This window comes from Schistocerca piceifrons, chromosome 11, assembly GCF_021461385.2.
Source record: "Schistocerca piceifrons isolate TAMUIC-IGC-003096 chromosome 11, iqSchPice1.1, whole genome shotgun sequence".
NCBI lineage: Eukaryota > Metazoa > Arthropoda > Insecta > Orthoptera > Acrididae > Schistocerca > Schistocerca piceifrons.
Window position 1 is genome coordinate 168,554,267 of NC_060148.1, and position 16,595 is coordinate 168,570,861.

The 16,595-nt window shown below is 38.5% G+C and overlaps 1 protein-coding gene across 4 annotated transcripts in view; it reads left to right on the forward strand.

The window, feature by feature from the left end:
- Positions 1–16,595, forward strand: part of LOC124719917 (zinc finger protein 436-like) — a 223,562-nt gene that overhangs the window by 151,483 nt on the left and 55,484 nt on the right. For all 4 annotated transcript variants that reach the window (XM_047245109.1, XM_047245111.1, XM_047245110.1 and 1 more), the window contains 2 exons: positions 3,603–3,680; positions 7,324–7,392. In XM_047245109.1, coding sequence (XP_047101065.1) covers positions 3,603–3,680; positions 7,324–7,392 — 147 coding nt within the window. The remainder of the gene's footprint in view (positions 1–3,602; positions 3,681–7,323; positions 7,393–16,595) is intronic.

Genomic DNA, 16,595 nt, shown 5'->3' on the forward strand with positions numbered 1-16,595 from the left:
AAGTGGTCCAACTAAAACATTCATATTTATTTATATACTACACGAATATGTAATAAAAAATGGGGGTTCCTATTTTAAAAAATGCAGTTGATATCCGTTTGACCTATGGCAGCGCCATCTGGCGGGCCAACCATAGCACCATCTGGTTTCACCCTTCAAGCTAGACGAGTTTCGTTCTTTGTAGTTTTTTCGTTTGATGCTTCTTTCGTGATATATTTGGCCCGGTCACTATCAATTGACCACCCTGCATAGTGAAAATAGTAAATATTTGCCGAATACAGCATATCCATCTAATGTGCCAAGGATATGTAAACACCATTCGACGGTTTTGCAATACAGTACTAATAGGAATGGTAAGACTAATATTGTCGAGTTAAGCAAATGTGAATGATGTATTCCTTCAAGAACAAGTGGATTTGTTTCTCATTTACGGAGAATTTGCCAACGAAATTCAGTGTGAGCTAGGCACTTATATGCCGAAAGATATCTTCAACATACTCACCCTACACCTCATACATGTGTATGATAAATTGAAAACAACTGGATCTTTAACGCATCGGAAACATATCCGGCATAGGAAAGTTACTAACGAGAAAGTGTAAATTGGTACTCTTGGTATTGTGGCTTGAGATCCTTGTGTTACTTCGTGTCAAAGACATTATAACAAAGACATTCCAATTAAACTTGAAGATATGCGAAAGAGAATTTTCAGAGCATATGCTTTGATAAATGCCAAAGTGATAAGGAATACCAGTCAATCCATGATAAGAAGATTGCAGCACTGCATTGATACCAGTGGTCATCACTTCGAACACCTTCTGTAAATGGACGTTCATTAGCCGCTATCAGAAAATAAGTGCCAAACTATAGCAACCCATTAAAAAAGGGGGGGGGGGGCTTGACCTTCATATCTCTGAAGCGACCCCATCTTGCAACAAAAAAACCAGTGTCATATTATGGCCCCTGTTGCCCCATGCAACTTTTGTCCCACCAACTTTTCAGCTCCTATCATACTTCTGGAGTTATTCTTGGTGACAATAGTTAGTGACTCACCCTGTATAATAGACTAGTTGTGTGGTGTAATGGATAGGATAAGCCCTTGACGTGCAGAAGGTTGTAGGTTCAAATCCCAGCAGATGCTTTCCATTTTATATTTTTAAATCTTTCCATTTTCTGTTTTTAAATAATTATTGAAATGACTTTGATCATTATTTTTCTACAGTTAATTGGTTTAAATGTAATTCTTTATTTTTATTCCTATGTCACATCTTTTTAGTCATTGTATGAATGTTGACATTTGTCTCGTTTTTCTCTTTATATGATTCTTTTTCCACTTGGAATTTTTGTGAATGTGAATCTTATTATGTTTATCTATCATAATATTTAAATATTTGAGAGTGCCAATCCATCGGTTAAAAAACAAAAGACGATATAATCTGTTCATATTCACTGTGCAGTGGTATCAAAAATATTTCTCATTACAAGATGCCAGATGTGCTTTCTTTTGGTGATTCTCATACAGACATTTAAAACATAGCCTAAATTCCCATTGCTCTATAGGTGGAACAAAACGGATGATGATTTAAACGAAAGAAGGGATTACAAGTAAAATTAAATGAGGAATAGAAATAATAGATGCAATAGCATCGACAAAAAAATAGGAAGTCAAAACACAATAAACTAGAGCGAAACTAATTCATAAATTAATTGAAATCACATAAACAAAGACTTCAAGCAAAAAAAAAAAAAAAAAAAAAAAAAAAATAGGAAAAAAATGAGAGCATATGAAGATGTTGATATGATAACTAAAATGATGTGACAAAAGGAATAGAAATAAAAAATTACATTTAAACCAATTAATTGAATAAAAGTAAAGTGAGGGTCACTTCGTCCAAAAAAAAAAACACACGTGAGTAGGTCAAAGATCGAGATGGTGTTGGTTGTGTTTTTTGACTACAAAGGTATTATCTATCACAGATTTGTGCCACATGGTCAGACGGTAAACGAGGAAGTCTAACAGGGAATACTAGTGCGCACGATGGATGCTGTGCGCAGGAAGAGGCCTGAATTGTGGGAAAAACCAGAGTCGGATGTCGCATCGTGACAGTGTGCCGGCTTACGTGTCACTCTTCGTCTGCAGTTATCTAGCAAAACCCCACATTCCCATTGTGTCCACCCACCGAATTCTCAGGACCTAGCTCCTGCAGATTTTTCCCTGTTTCCCAAACTGAAAAACACATTGAAAGGATGTTGTTTTCAAACCGTAGAAGAAATACAGGACAATTGGCGACAAACCTGTGTGCCGTCCCCCAAAATGCATTCCAGGAGGCGTTCCAAAACTGGAAGAAACAATGGGAATGGTGTATTATCAGTGGAGAGGACTATTTTGAAGGGAACAGTGCTTGAGATGTTGTACAACAAGCAATAAAACTGATACAGCAAAAATTCTTTTTTTTGAATGCTGAGCTGATGGGTTACATTTTAAGGTGGCATAGTCACAGAGGAAATGATCACAAAATTTTTATTGCCTTTTATGTATTTTTACCTTTTATGTACTTTTGAAATTTATCAGTGCTTTAATCCATAATCATTAAGATATCCAGTTTTAGGTGAAACTAAGTTTCTTCAAAAGGCTATTTTTTAAAAAAAATTGTAAAAATATAAGTCGAGCGGTGTCTCTTATCTTACTGCTCGCATCATGCAGGACTGGATTTGTGAGCACGAGGGCAAATTGTCGTGCCTCACCTGGCTGCCACAATCGTCAGATCTCATTGTTTCTGAGTCTCTGTGCTCTGCTTCAGAGAGACGGATATTCGGTCGCTATCCTTCTCCGTCATCGTTTTCTGAACCTGCTACTATTTTGCAGGAGGAGTGGTATAAGATTGCTTCAAAAATCATGCCGGAGCTGTATTTATCCGTTCCGAGATGACTGGGAGCTGTTTTGAATGTCAACAGGTTTCCTACACTGTATTAGGCATGCTAATGTCTTGTGTTTTTGGTGTTTCCATATACTCCCGTGTATTTCTTATTTATGTATGTGTGTTGTTCATTACTTTTTATGTTATTTTGTTACTTGCTACAATCCATCAAGTCATCTCCAAGTCCTGATGTCATGATGAATGGTGTCCCTTCGTGAACTCCCAGACATTGTTTTGTTCCTCAGTTATTCCAGTGTCCTTCCCAGTGGTTTCTTTGATGTCTCCTATCCACGTCATCCTGTCTTTTCCTCTCTGTGACCTTCCATCCTTCTGAGCAGTACATTTTATTGTAGTGAGTCTTAGGCTCCTTCTCCAAACATATATTCCAAAAGAATCACTTTTCTTGCTATCCACTTTTTTTATTGTCGACTACTCATATCTGTACAAAGCTGTGGGAAAGATCCAAGTTTTATGTATTTTTATTTGCTCAGTGTTGACAGTTTCACTGCCTGTAGTTACTTGCTTAATTTAATTTTAGTGGATTTTTCAAATTGTTCCATTCTTGCTTCAACAGTATAGGAGCCACTTTTTGTTCTCACGAATCCTAAATGTCTTTATTCCTGTTCTTACAAAGTCAGTAATATAATTTTTGAATCTTCTGTAATGCGGCACCTCTTGTCACAGGAACCCGAGTGTATTATCGTGCAGGGAGAAGATCTGTGTCACGATGCCTTGCAAACTGGAGCGCTACGACCCAGACAGGTAGGAACAAACTTACGTTTACAGACAGTTTTCTTCTTTCCTCTTCATAGCCATTTATATCTAATTTTAAGACGAAGTTTTGTAGTACTGACAAAACCTGCCACTGGTCTTTAATCGCACTTGACTCTTGTTACGATGATAGACACTAGCTCGTGCTAAAGTGTGTACTGCTGCTACTAGTAGGTGCGAGCGTCACATGCATGCAAATATTGGCTGTTCGACTTCAGAACGTGAAATGTAACAATATTTACACACATATTTATTTTACTCCTGTATAACTTCTAGGATTATTTTCAGCGACATCAAAGTCCATAGTTTCTGACTTCGTATAAACCCAGACATGGAAAGAAAGAAGCTCAATCAGCTATATTTTCCTCTCTAGTATGTTTATTTTACTGCTAGCTGTAAGATCTTACTAATATTTAAATAAAGTAAAGTAAAACTGATTTGTATACTTTGCATAGCCTAACATACAATTCATGGTAACAGTGTGGTCAAAGCCAGGATCACATTATATTTTTGCTGAAGCACAGTAATTGGGTGTGAAACTTTCCCACTTCAGCAAAGACATCGTCGAGTTGCTACGAATCGGAATCTCTAGCTGCAATGACAGTTCCGAACAGTACCTGCACTTGTCGTACAGTATACACGATATATAAAAAAGAATCATCCTATTTGGCACTACTGTATTTCTGAAAATAATAAACATATACATTGAATTTTGTTTTTTGATGACCTCAAAAAAAAAAAATTATTTTATATATATAGGTGTTAAATACGCTCCCCTTGAGATGCACGGCATGTTAGTGTGGTATTCAAATTGCTCCCACACATGCAGTGAGCATGTCAAGTAACGGCTTCCACAGCTGCTGTTATGCGATGTCTCATTTCACTTACTGTTGTTGGTAATGGAGGCACATAAAGAAAGTCTTTTATAAATCCTCACAAGAAATAATCATTTACCAGCAGGACTGGTGACATAGGAGTCCAGTAATGTAAGGCCGAATGGTTTGGTCCAGTGCAGCCGATCCGTCGTTCACTAATCCTTTGACTTTTAAATTCCCACACTTCCAGATGCCAGTGTGGAGATGGCCCATCCTGTTGGTAAATGAAGTCGTTCGAATCAGTCTCCAACTGCGGGAAAAGAAAGTTCTTAAGCATATTGAGATATGTGCTTCCTATAACACTGTTCTCAGAAAAGAAAAATGGACCGTACATCTTTTCCTGCGAAGCTGCTCAAAACACATTAAAATTTGGAGAGACCGTCCCGTGTTGTACAACTTCATGTGGTTGTTACATACTTCATATTCTCACATTGACGGTTCACCATTCCATTTAAATCAAATGTTGCCTCGTCACTAAACACTAAGTGTGCAAAAAAACTGTCATTCGTCATTTTGCCAAGAATGAAATTACAGAACTCCACACGCTGTTGTTTGTCACCTTCACGAAGGGCTTGCATTGCAGTAGCTGCATTTTATGTGATTTCATGTGTAAACATCGAGCAACACCTGCCAGATGTACATTGAGAGCATGCTGAGATGTCGAAATGCACAGTGAATGGATTTCAGTTGACTCCTTGTGAAACTACGGTTGACGCATTCAACGTCTGTGTCAGACACTCAAGGACTTTGTTCTGTCTTTACACAAACAACCTGTTTCTTGGAATTGTTCATGCCATCATCTAATGCTCTGTATTACTGACACGCACTGTGCAAAATGTAGAACACAAAACTTTTTTTGTTGTTCTGACACCATTTTTACTAGAACTGAAGTGGGTGCACACTGCTGACCTAGTGGGAACCATGTAAAACTCGAGAGATCGTTCTTTCCAACAGTACATTGTTGATGCACATATCTCAACTAACATAATAGTTCGGTTTTTTAAAATCTGATGATTCTTTTGATTCACCCTGTAGTACTAACTGAGCCTCGAACAGCAGCTGCTTGCAGTAGTCTGCATTTTGGCAGTATCCTTATAGATAGAAAGGAGGAACATTTATAGGAATATAATTACTATTATATCTTGCCTCTGTGGTTTTGTAAATGTTGGCTAAGTTCTTAGATGGACTTAACATTCATAAAACTTAGGAAATACAATTTTGTAATAAATTATGCTCCTAAAGATTTTTTGAAATAAACTAAAACAATCCATCAAACAATGTAAAATCCTGGATGGAATATAACAATATTATGAAAAGGAAAGTTTCTACTCCTGCTGAGTCGTAAATAGGCACAATAAAAAGACTGTCACAAATAACCTTTCGCCCAGCAAGGTCTTCGTCTGTTACTAAAACAATCCATGTTAGATACTGGAACCTTTCTTTAAAGAATTGTTCCACCTGGAAATCAGTCTTGATTTTTTTCCCCTATCAGGAATAACTGAGTCTGCCAGATTCTTTAAAATGGCAGCTATTTATGCCAACAGCTCTTCAATAAAAAAAAAATTAGCAAGAAATAATTAAATTATTCAAAAAAAATAAATAATAATGTGTACATATAATAATCTTCCACTTGCAGAATATTTAAGATAGGGATCATTTATTAACTGTCTTTCATAACAGATTTGGTTTTTTGCGTATAAAAGCATTTAAATGAAAGCTCAGTTCGTGAACTACATTTACGTTTAAAGACCATTCAAACACATTGCACAATACCCCAGTTCAAAATTATTCTTATCAGTATGAAAAAATACATATATGATAATTATTGGTTGGTTCTGATTGATTATAAGTCCCTGTGTTCACTCATCAGTATTTCACAAAATGACTACTAGCAGTAAACAGCGCATTGCCTTATCAGAGCCAGCCCAGGGAAGGACGAGAAATCAAGGGAGTAAAATTAAGCTTCCTCCTCCACACACTTAAGTTTCAATGTCAAGTAAAATTGTGGCTTTTGCCGTACAAAGCTATATACTATAAATACATTATTTTTTTCCCCTTCTTCTTCTCGTTCTTCTTCCTCCTCCCCACCCCCCCTCCCCACCCGACACCCCCACCCCACTCGTAAATGTACTTGCACATTTGAAACATGCAAAGACAGTAATTCCATGTTGTGGGCACTCCTGGAAAGGATGATGTAACCTGCTGGCCGGTAGGCGTGCCTCACAGTTTGCAGAAAGCCAACAGCACAGGAAGGTATTTTTCTTGTGATGAAATACAGATCGTAGTACTGAGAAGTGACAAAAAGTGTTAGTATTTCTTCTTATCAGCTAAAGTACATACTACAACTTTGTAATAAAATCAGAATGAAGTAACAAAATTGGTGCTAGGATCCTTCCCCAAACTAACATTGAAAAAGAATTGATTTTCTTGCTATCTATTCTTTTCATTGCAGGTGAATCACATCGATATGACCCTGTGGAATCACCATAGTTTCAGACATTTTTATTGTGGTCAGTAGTGACAGTTTTGTTTCCTTTAGCAAGAGGTTTAATTTAATTGTAGCCACATTTACAAGCTATACCGTTCTTATTTCCTCATTGTGGAGCTGCTTTTTCTCGTCATCGATATTACAAAATATATATTTAATGATTTTCTTAGTGGTTTCTCCACCTATCACCACAACAGTCATAATTACTGGTACTTTGGTGCAAATAATGTAATTTTTTAATCATTTCATAATGTAGCATCTTCTGTCACAGGAACCCGAGTGTATTATCGTGCAGAAAGAGGTCGATGACGTGGGACCCAGACTTCTGGAAACCACACAGGTAGGAAGGACTATTTATATCTCATTTTTAGGTACAATTTTGTTGTGCCAACAAGAAACCTGACTCTGATCTCTGATCATACTTAACTCTCGTGTGTAGCTTGTTTAGCTCCAGCCCTACATGGGCCAGCAAAATGAGAAGTCATTACTTTCCAGCAGTTAAATTATACGTGTTTCACGGAGATACTGAAATACCTGAAATGTCAAACCGTGGGAAAGCTAGGTCGATGTGTGTGTTCCCAATAAACTATACACGTGCCCCGTTGTATTTGTCAAGCTGCCGAGCTTCGCAGAATCTCGATTTGACGCCGATGTCAACTGAATCTGAACTCTGACAACTTGAAGGTGCAACTGGACTTTATTACAAGTTCACTGTGCATCAGACATTAATGTAGTATGCATCTTTATGTTGGACACCCAGTTAAAATTATAACATTCAACCATTTAAACAAAATGCTATTATAAAAAGATTCAGTGTATCTTGACATTATTATTATGTTCGCCTTGTTGATATTCCTGGGAGCTGGGCACGGCACAGCAGTCTCCTTGCTGCACTTGCAGTGGCGTCAAGCGTAGCGCTACTCCTTGTCTCTCCATGAAGTCCATCAGGAATACCTCATGCAAATTAATATACATAATATAGATAGATTTAACTCTCAAAATGACTTTTCTAGTCATTTTTACCAAAACAAATAAGTATGTACACATGTTCATTTATATGTCAAGTAAGTACAGAATTTTCCTATCAATTGAATTGTTTCCTTTTCTGAAACTCTTATCGATAAAATAATGGGAAATGTCACAAGCTCTCAAGCTCTGAATGTAGATGCAAACTATCCTGCTAAAGCTTCCTAGTATTGTTCGGGGAACCAACATCGACACTTTATAGACCAATCCTGAGCGTAGGTCGGGCTGTGGTTTTCTCCATGTGTGAGTAATCTGTCACTCTAAAACTGAACTGGTTGCGTACGACGATGACGTACGTATGTCTCACTACCTGTGGATGCGTCTCTGTGAACAATCTGGTAAGCGCTTAAGTGTGAATTGCAGAAAAGTTGCGCAATGCAAATGTACCTTTCTCTCTCTCCCTGTACTTTATCGTCATTGCTTTCAGGACTTCAAAAATCTAATTCTGCCTTTCACTGTTGTTTGATACTGTGAAGAGACAATTGTTTCTCCTTCTTTGTCTATTATTACTTGCAAATTCAGAATTCCTCCTCCTGGTTTCTCACTGTTTCCTAGAGTCATATTGATCTTAGCTGAATTTGTTGAGTAGATGGACAGTTTGTCTCTTCCCCTCCTATTGTTGTTGTTGTGGTCTTCAGTCCAGAGACTGGTTTGATGCAGCTCTCCATGCTACTCTATCCTGTGCAAACTTCTTCATCTCCCAGTACCTACTGCCACCTACATCCTTTTGAATCTGTTTAGTGTATTCAACTCTTGGTCTCCCTCTGCGATTTTTACCCTCCACGCTGCTCTCCAATACTAAATTGGTGATCCTTGATGCCTCAGAACATGCCCTACCTTCTTCTTGTCAAGTTGTGCCACAAATTTCTCTTGTCTCCAATTCTATTCAACACCACCTCATTAGTTATGTGATCTGCCCATCTAATCTTCAGCATTCTTCTGTAGCACCACATTTCGAAAGCTTGTATTCTCTTCTTGTGTAAACTATTTATCATCCACATTTCACTTCCATTCATGGCTACACTCCATACAAATACTTTCAAAAACGACTTCCTGACACGTAAATCAATACTCGATGTTTACAAATTTCTCTTCTTCAGAAACGATTTCCTTGCCATTGCCAGTCTACATTTTATATCCTCTCTACTTCGACCGTCATCAGTTATTTTGCTCCCCAAATAGCAAAACTAATCTAATTCCCTCAGCATCACCCGACTTAATTTCACTACACTCCATTATCCTCGTTTTGCTTTTGTTGGTGTTCATCTTATATCCTCGTTTCAAGACATTGTCCATTCCGTTCAACTGCTCACCCAAGTCCTTTGCTGTCTCTGACAGAATTACAATGTCATCGGCGAACCTCAACGTTTTTATTTCTTCTCCATGGATTTTAATTCCTACTCCGAATTTTTCTTTTGTTTCCTTTACTGCTTGCTCAATACACAGATTGAATAACATCAGGGAGAGGCTACAACCCTGTCTCACTCCCTTCCCAACCACTGCTTCCCTTTTGTGCCCATCGACTGCCATCTGGTTTCTGTACAAATTGTAAATAGCTTTTCGTTCCCTGTATTTTACTCCTGCCACCTTAATTTGAAAGAGAGTATACCAGTCAACATTGTCGAAAGCTTTCTCCAAGTCTACAAATGCTAGAAACTTAGGTTTGCCTTTCCTTAATCTGTTTTCTAAGATAAGCCGTAGGGTGAGTATTGCCTCACGTGTTCCAATATTCCTACGGAATCCAAACTGATCTTCCCCGAGGTCAGCTTCTACTAGTTTTTCCATTCGTCTGTGAAGAATTCACATTAGTATTTTGCAGCCGTGACTTATTAAACTGATAGTTCGGTAATTTTCACATCTGTCAACACCTGCTTTCTTTGGGATTGGAATTATTATATTCTTCTTGAAGTCTGAGGGTATTTCACCTGTCTCATACATCTTGCTCAACAGATGGTAGAGTTTTGTCAGGACTGGCTCTCCCAAGGCCGTCAGTAGTTCTAATGGAATGTTGTCTACTCCCAGGGCCTTGTTTCGACTCAGGTCTTTCAGTGCTCTGTCAAACTCTTCACGCAGTATCATATCTCCCATTTCATCTTCATCTACTTCCTCTTCCCTTTCTATAACATTGCCCTCAAGTACGTCACCTTTGTATAGTCCCTCTATATACTCCTTCCACCTTTCTGCTTTTCCTTCTTTGCTTAGGACTGGGTTTCCATCTGAGCCCTTGGTATTCATACAAGTCGTTCTCTTATCTCCAAAGGTCTCTTTAATTTTCCTGTAGGCGGTATCTATCTTACCCCTAGTGAGATAGGCCTCTACATCCTTACATTTGTCCTCTAGCCATCCCTGCTTAGCCATTTTGCACTTCCTGTCGATCTCATTTTTGAGACGTTTGTATTCCTTTTTGCCTGCTTCATTTACTGCATTTTTGTATTTTCTCTTTTCATCAATTAAATTCAATATCTCTTCTGTTACCCAAGGATTTCTACTAGCCCTCGTCTTTTTACCTACTTGATCCTCTGCTACCTTCACTATTTCATCTCTCAAAGCTACCCATTCTTTCTTTCCGCCATTCTTGTCTATTGTTCCCTAATGCTCTTCCTGAAACTCTTTACAACCTCTGGTTCTTTCAGTTTATCCAGGTCCCATATCCTCAATTTCCCACCTTTTTGCAGTTTCTTCAGTTTTAATCTACAGTTCATAAGCGCGTGACTGCGTGTGAGATCGCTCTCTAAGTTTTCATCTATTTTTAGTTTTCAGATATATATTTTAACTGTTTTTGTGATAATATTTACTATATAAGTGACTTATTAGTGGTTTCTTCATTCACCTCTGCATTTCGTGTGTTGTGGCCTGATATTTGTGAGTGTTTCGTATCGAGCAACTTAACCTCTTACCCGTGTTTACATTCCGCGCTGACCAGTTGCAGCTGTAGCGGCGCATCGAAAGCTAAGTACTAATTAATTGTTTGTGTATAGTATTTTATTTAGGAACTTTAGTGGTCTTCAACCGGTGTTCTTGGTGTTTTCCGGTGAAATAACTTCAGAAGAAATTTTTGCGAACTGCTTTCAGTTTCGTTACTGTCATTAGACGTTTGATTTTCTTTCTGTGTTAGTATTTTGTTATATTCTCATTTGTTGTTGATTAATACTTTCAATAATAGTAGTTACTTCCCTTGTAGAGCAAGTTTGTGATAATTGTAGTCAGTTTTTAACATCTTCTTATTGTAGTAGCGGAACTTAGATAAAGTTGTTTTCTTGTTTCAATAATTGTAAAATTTTACCATGAGTGAGAAGTGTGGGCTTTGCCGTAGGTTTGTGAGTAGTGGATTGCGGTGTGAGACTTGTTCGAAGTATTTTCACTGGGGGGAATGCAGTGGGGAAGCCAGTGGGCATTCTGGTGAGATCCTCTCCTGGAACTGCAGGTTATGTAGCAAGAGTAAGTTGATAGAGGAGCAGGAGCGTAAGATCTGTGCCCTTCAGGTGCAGTTGAAAAACGCACAGGAGGAGCTAGATAGGATGAGGAGGGAGAAGGGGGTTGGGGAATGGGAGCTGGCTGTTGGCAAGAGATCTGCTAGGAGAAGGAGATTTTCAGATAGTTTTACTATTGGTGTTTGTAATAGATATGACCAACTGTCAGAGTCTAGTGGAGAGGAATCTCTAGTAGCTGTAGATGTAGGAAGTATGCAGCAGACCTCAGCAGTTACGGTGGCTAGGACAGTTGCAAAGTCTAAGAGAAAGAAGAAGGTTCTGCTGTTAGGTAGTTCTCATGGTAGAGGTGTAGGCCAGCAGTTGCAGGAAGTTTTGGGGAGTGAGTACCAGGTCACCAGCATTGTGAAGCCTAATGCAGGATTGGCTCAGGTGACTTTTAACATAGGGGGGTTATGTAGGGATTTTACTAAAGAGGATCAGGTAGTGATTGTGGGTGGGGCTGGTAATAGTATTGATAGGGATGGGAAGTATGACATAGATGGTGACCTGGAAAAGATAGCCACTCAGACTGGCAACACGAATGTGCATTTCGTGGAACTGTTTCAGCGTCACGATCGGCCTCATCTTAATATAGCCGTCAGGCGTAATAACATGAGACTTGGGGGTGCGCTGATGACAGAAGGCATGAGTCACATTTCAGTGGTGTCGGTGGAGTCTATCAGTAGGACGGGTTTCACTAGACATGGCCTGCACCTCAACAGGTATGGGAAGGGGAGGTTGGCAAAACTTATAGGTGACAGCATAGGTGGGGGTGGTGGGATCACTCATGGGAAAATTCCGGTAGTTGTGGGTGTTAGAGCTGTACCTTTTTTAGATTGAAGTCAGCTGATAGGTATTCCTGCTTAAGGGAAGTCTCTCTAACAAAGAAACCACTTTCTACAAAGCTTGGGTATCCGATTAATGAGGGAATTAGTATATTTCATCAAAATATACAAGGTATTCGAGATAAAGTTAGTGAACTGCTTATAGATGTTGACTCTGAAATTATTGGTATATCTGAACACTTCTTAAATAAGGAGATAATTCAGAGGCTTCCTTTACCAGGATACAGGTTGGCTGGCAGCTTTTCTAGGAGCTCTTTGCGGTGTGGGGGAGTAGCCATGTATGTGAGAAACGGTATCCCATTTGAGTCAATTAATGTTTCAAAGTACTGCACTGAAAAGGTGTTTGAATGTTGTGCAGGTGTGGTTAAATTTAGTGGAGCTAAACTTCTTACTGTTGTTATTTATAGATCCCCAGACTCCGATTTCACAACATTTTTGCTAAAGCTAGAGGAGGTTCTTGGTTCACTTTATAGGAAATACAAAAAGTTAGTTATATGTGGTGACTTCAATATTAATTGTATAAGTGATTGTGCAAGGAAAAGGATGCTGGTAGACCTCCTTAATTCATATAATCTTATGCAAACCGTATTCTTTCCAACGAGAGTGCAAGGGAACAGTAGAACAACCATAGACAATATTTTTGTTCATTCGTCATTATTAGAAGGGCATTCTGTTAGCAAAAAGGTGAATGGCCTTTCAGATCATGATGCACAAATTTTAAGTCTAAAAGATTTTTGTGCTTCAACACATGTTAAATATAGTTACCAACTTTTTAGGAAAGCTGATCCAGTTGCTGTACAGACTTTTGTAAACCTTATCAAGGAACAAGGTTGGCAAGATGTTTATAGTGCTGATACAGTAGACGATAAATATAATGCTTTCCTCAAGACTTTTCTCGTGCTCTTTGAAAGTTGCTTTCCGTTAGAACGTTTAAAACAGGGTACTAGCACAAACAGGCAGCCTGGGTGGCTGACTAAAGGGATAAGAATATCTTGTAGAACAAAGTGGCAATTATATCAAAACGTTAGAAACAGTCAAAATCTAAATGCAGCAGCCCATTACAAACAGTATTGTAAGGTGCTTAAAAAAGTTATTAGGAAGGCAAAAAGTATGTGGTATGCAGATAGAATAGCTAAGTCTCAGGATAAAATTAAAACCATATGGTCAGTCGTAAAGGAAGTGGCTGGTCTGCAGAGACAGGTCGAGGATATAGAATCAGTGCGTAGTGGGGATGTCCGTGTTGCTGATAAGTCGCATATATGTACAGTACTTAATAATCACTTTCTGAATATAGCAGGTGAACTAAATAGAAACCTAGTCCCAACAGGGAATCATATAGCGCTCTTAGAAAAAAGTGTTCCGAGACTGTTACCTGAAATGCTCCTCCATGATACTGACAAGAGGGAGATTGAGTTAATAATTAAATCACTAAAGACCAAGAACTCTCATGGATATGACGGGGTATCTAGCAGAATACTGAAGTATTGTTCCACGTATATTAGCTCAGTACTTAGCCATATCTGTAACTTTTCCTTTAGCAGTGGTCGGTTTCCTGACCGATTAAAGTACTCGGTAGTGAAGCCACTTTATAAAAAGGGAGACAGGGATAATGTTGACAATTATAGACCTATTTCTATGCCATCGGTGTTTGCTAAAGTTATCGAGAGGCTTGTATATACAAGGTTACTGCAGCATTTAAATTCACATAATTTGCTGTCAAATGTACAGTTTGGTTTTAGAAATGGCTTAACAACTGAAAATGCTATATTCTCTTTTCTCTGTGAGGTTTTGGACGGATTAAATAAAAGGTTGAGAGCGTTAGGTGTTTTCTTTGATTTAACGAAGGCTTTTGACTGTGTTGACCACAAAATATTACTGCAGAAGTTGGAACATTATGGAGTAAGGGGAGTAGCTTACAATTGGTTCGCCTCCTACTTTAAGAACAGAAAGCAGAAGGTAATCCTCCGCAATATTGAGAGTGGTAATGATGTTCAGTCCCAATGGGGCACTGTTAAATGGGGCGTTCCCCAAGGGTCGGTGCTGGGGCCACTGCTGTTCCTTATTTATGTAAATGATATGCCTTCTAGTATTACAGGTAATTCAAAAATATTTCTGTTTGCTGATGACACCACCTTGGTAGTGAAGGATCTTGTGTGTAATATTGAAACATTATCAAATAATGTAGTTCATGAAGTAAGTTCGTGGCTTGTGGAAAATAATTTGATGCTAAATCACAGTAAGACTCAGTTTTTACAGTTTCTAACCCACAATTCAACAAGAACTGACATTTTAATCAGACAGAATGGGCATGTTATAAGCGAGACGGAACAGTTCAAGTTCCTAGGCGTACGGATAGATAGTAAGCTGTTGTGGAAAGCCCATGTTCAGGATCTTGTTCAGAAACTAAATGCCGCTTTATTTACCATTAGAACAGTATCTGAAATAAGTGACATTTCAACACGAAAAGTAGTATACTTCGCATATTTTCATACGCTTATGTCATATGGTATTATTTTTTGGGGTAATTCTTCTGATTCAAAAAGGGTATTTTTGGCTCAAAAACGGGCTGTTCGAGCTATGTATGGTGTAAGTTCGAAAACCTCTTGTCGACCCCTATTCAATAGTCTGGGAATTTTGACATTGCCCTCACAGTATGTATTTTCTTTAATGTCGTTTGTTGTTAGCAATATTAGCTTATTCCCAAGAGTTAGCAGCTTTCACTCAGTTAATACTAGGCAGAAATCAAATCTGCATGTGGAATGCACTTCCTTGACTCTTGTGCAGAAAGGAGTGCAGTATTCTGCTGCATCCATTTTCAATAAGCTACCACAAGAACTCAAAAATCTTAGCAGTAGCCCAAACACTTTTAAGTCTAAACTGAAGAGTTTCCTCATGGCTCACTCCTTCTATTCTGTCGAGGAGCTCCTGGAAGAGATAAAAAATTAAGCAAATTCCAGTGTTACATTCTTGATTTTCTTTATTTAAACTAACGACTTGTTTCATTTTATGTGTTTCTACAATCGTGTTATAATTTCATGTATTGACTCGTTCCATGACCATGGAGACTTCTCCTAAATGTGGTCCCACGGAACAATAAATAAATAAATAAAAAAATAAATAAATAGATTGTGGTCAGGGTCCACATCTGTCCCTGGAAATGTCTTACAATTTAAAACCTGGTTCCTGAATCTCTGTCTTACCATTATATAATCTATCTGATACCTTCCAGTATCTCCAGGCTTCTTCCATGTATACAACCTTCTTTCATGATTCTTGAACCAAGTGTTAGATATGATTAAGTTATGCTCTGTGCAAAATTCTACCAGACGGCTTCCTCTTTCGTTTCTTACCCCCAATCCATATTCACCTACTATGTTTCCTTCTCTTCCTTTTCCTACTGTCGAGTTCCAGTCACCGATGACTATTAAATTTTCGTCTCCCTTCACTATCTGAATAATTTCTTTTATGTCATCATACATTTCATCAATCTCTTCATCATCTGCGGAGCTAGTTGGCGGATAAACTTGTACTACTGTGGTAGGCGTGGGCTTCGTATCCCCTCCTATACACTATCCTAATCCATTTGCAAGCATGAGACATCAGAGAGACTTGGTCCATTTCTGTGATAATGGTGGTTACACGAAAATGTGGTTGTGTGGCCACAAGTAACGTCACCTCAGATTTATACCGATAAAGATAGTAGACAGCGACATGCAATCAAACAGTCTTGCTAGTCAGTATTTGAGAATCAAATTAATGAAGGCTTCTGTAACAGAATGCAAATGGCTGATTCACTTGCCAGCTCTAGTACATATTCCCAGTAGGCAGTTAACAAGTAACTGCCAGAGACGTGTCTGTATCTACATCTGCGTCTACATCCATACCCCGTAAGCCAATGTTCAGTCTGTGGCCTACAGTACCCTATACCATTACTAGTCGTTTCCTTTCCTGTTCCATTTGCAAATAGAGTGAGGGAAAAACAACTGTCTATAGGCCTCCATGTGAGCCCTAATTTCTCATATCTTATCTTCACAGTCCTTACATGAAACGTTTTGGTGGCAGTAAAATTGCTTTGCAGTCAGCCTCAATTGCCAGTTCTCTATGTTTTCTCAACAGTGCTTTTTGAAAAGAACGCCACCTTCCCTCCAGGGATTCCTATTTGAGTTCACGAAGCATCACCGTAACACTTAACTTGTCATTCA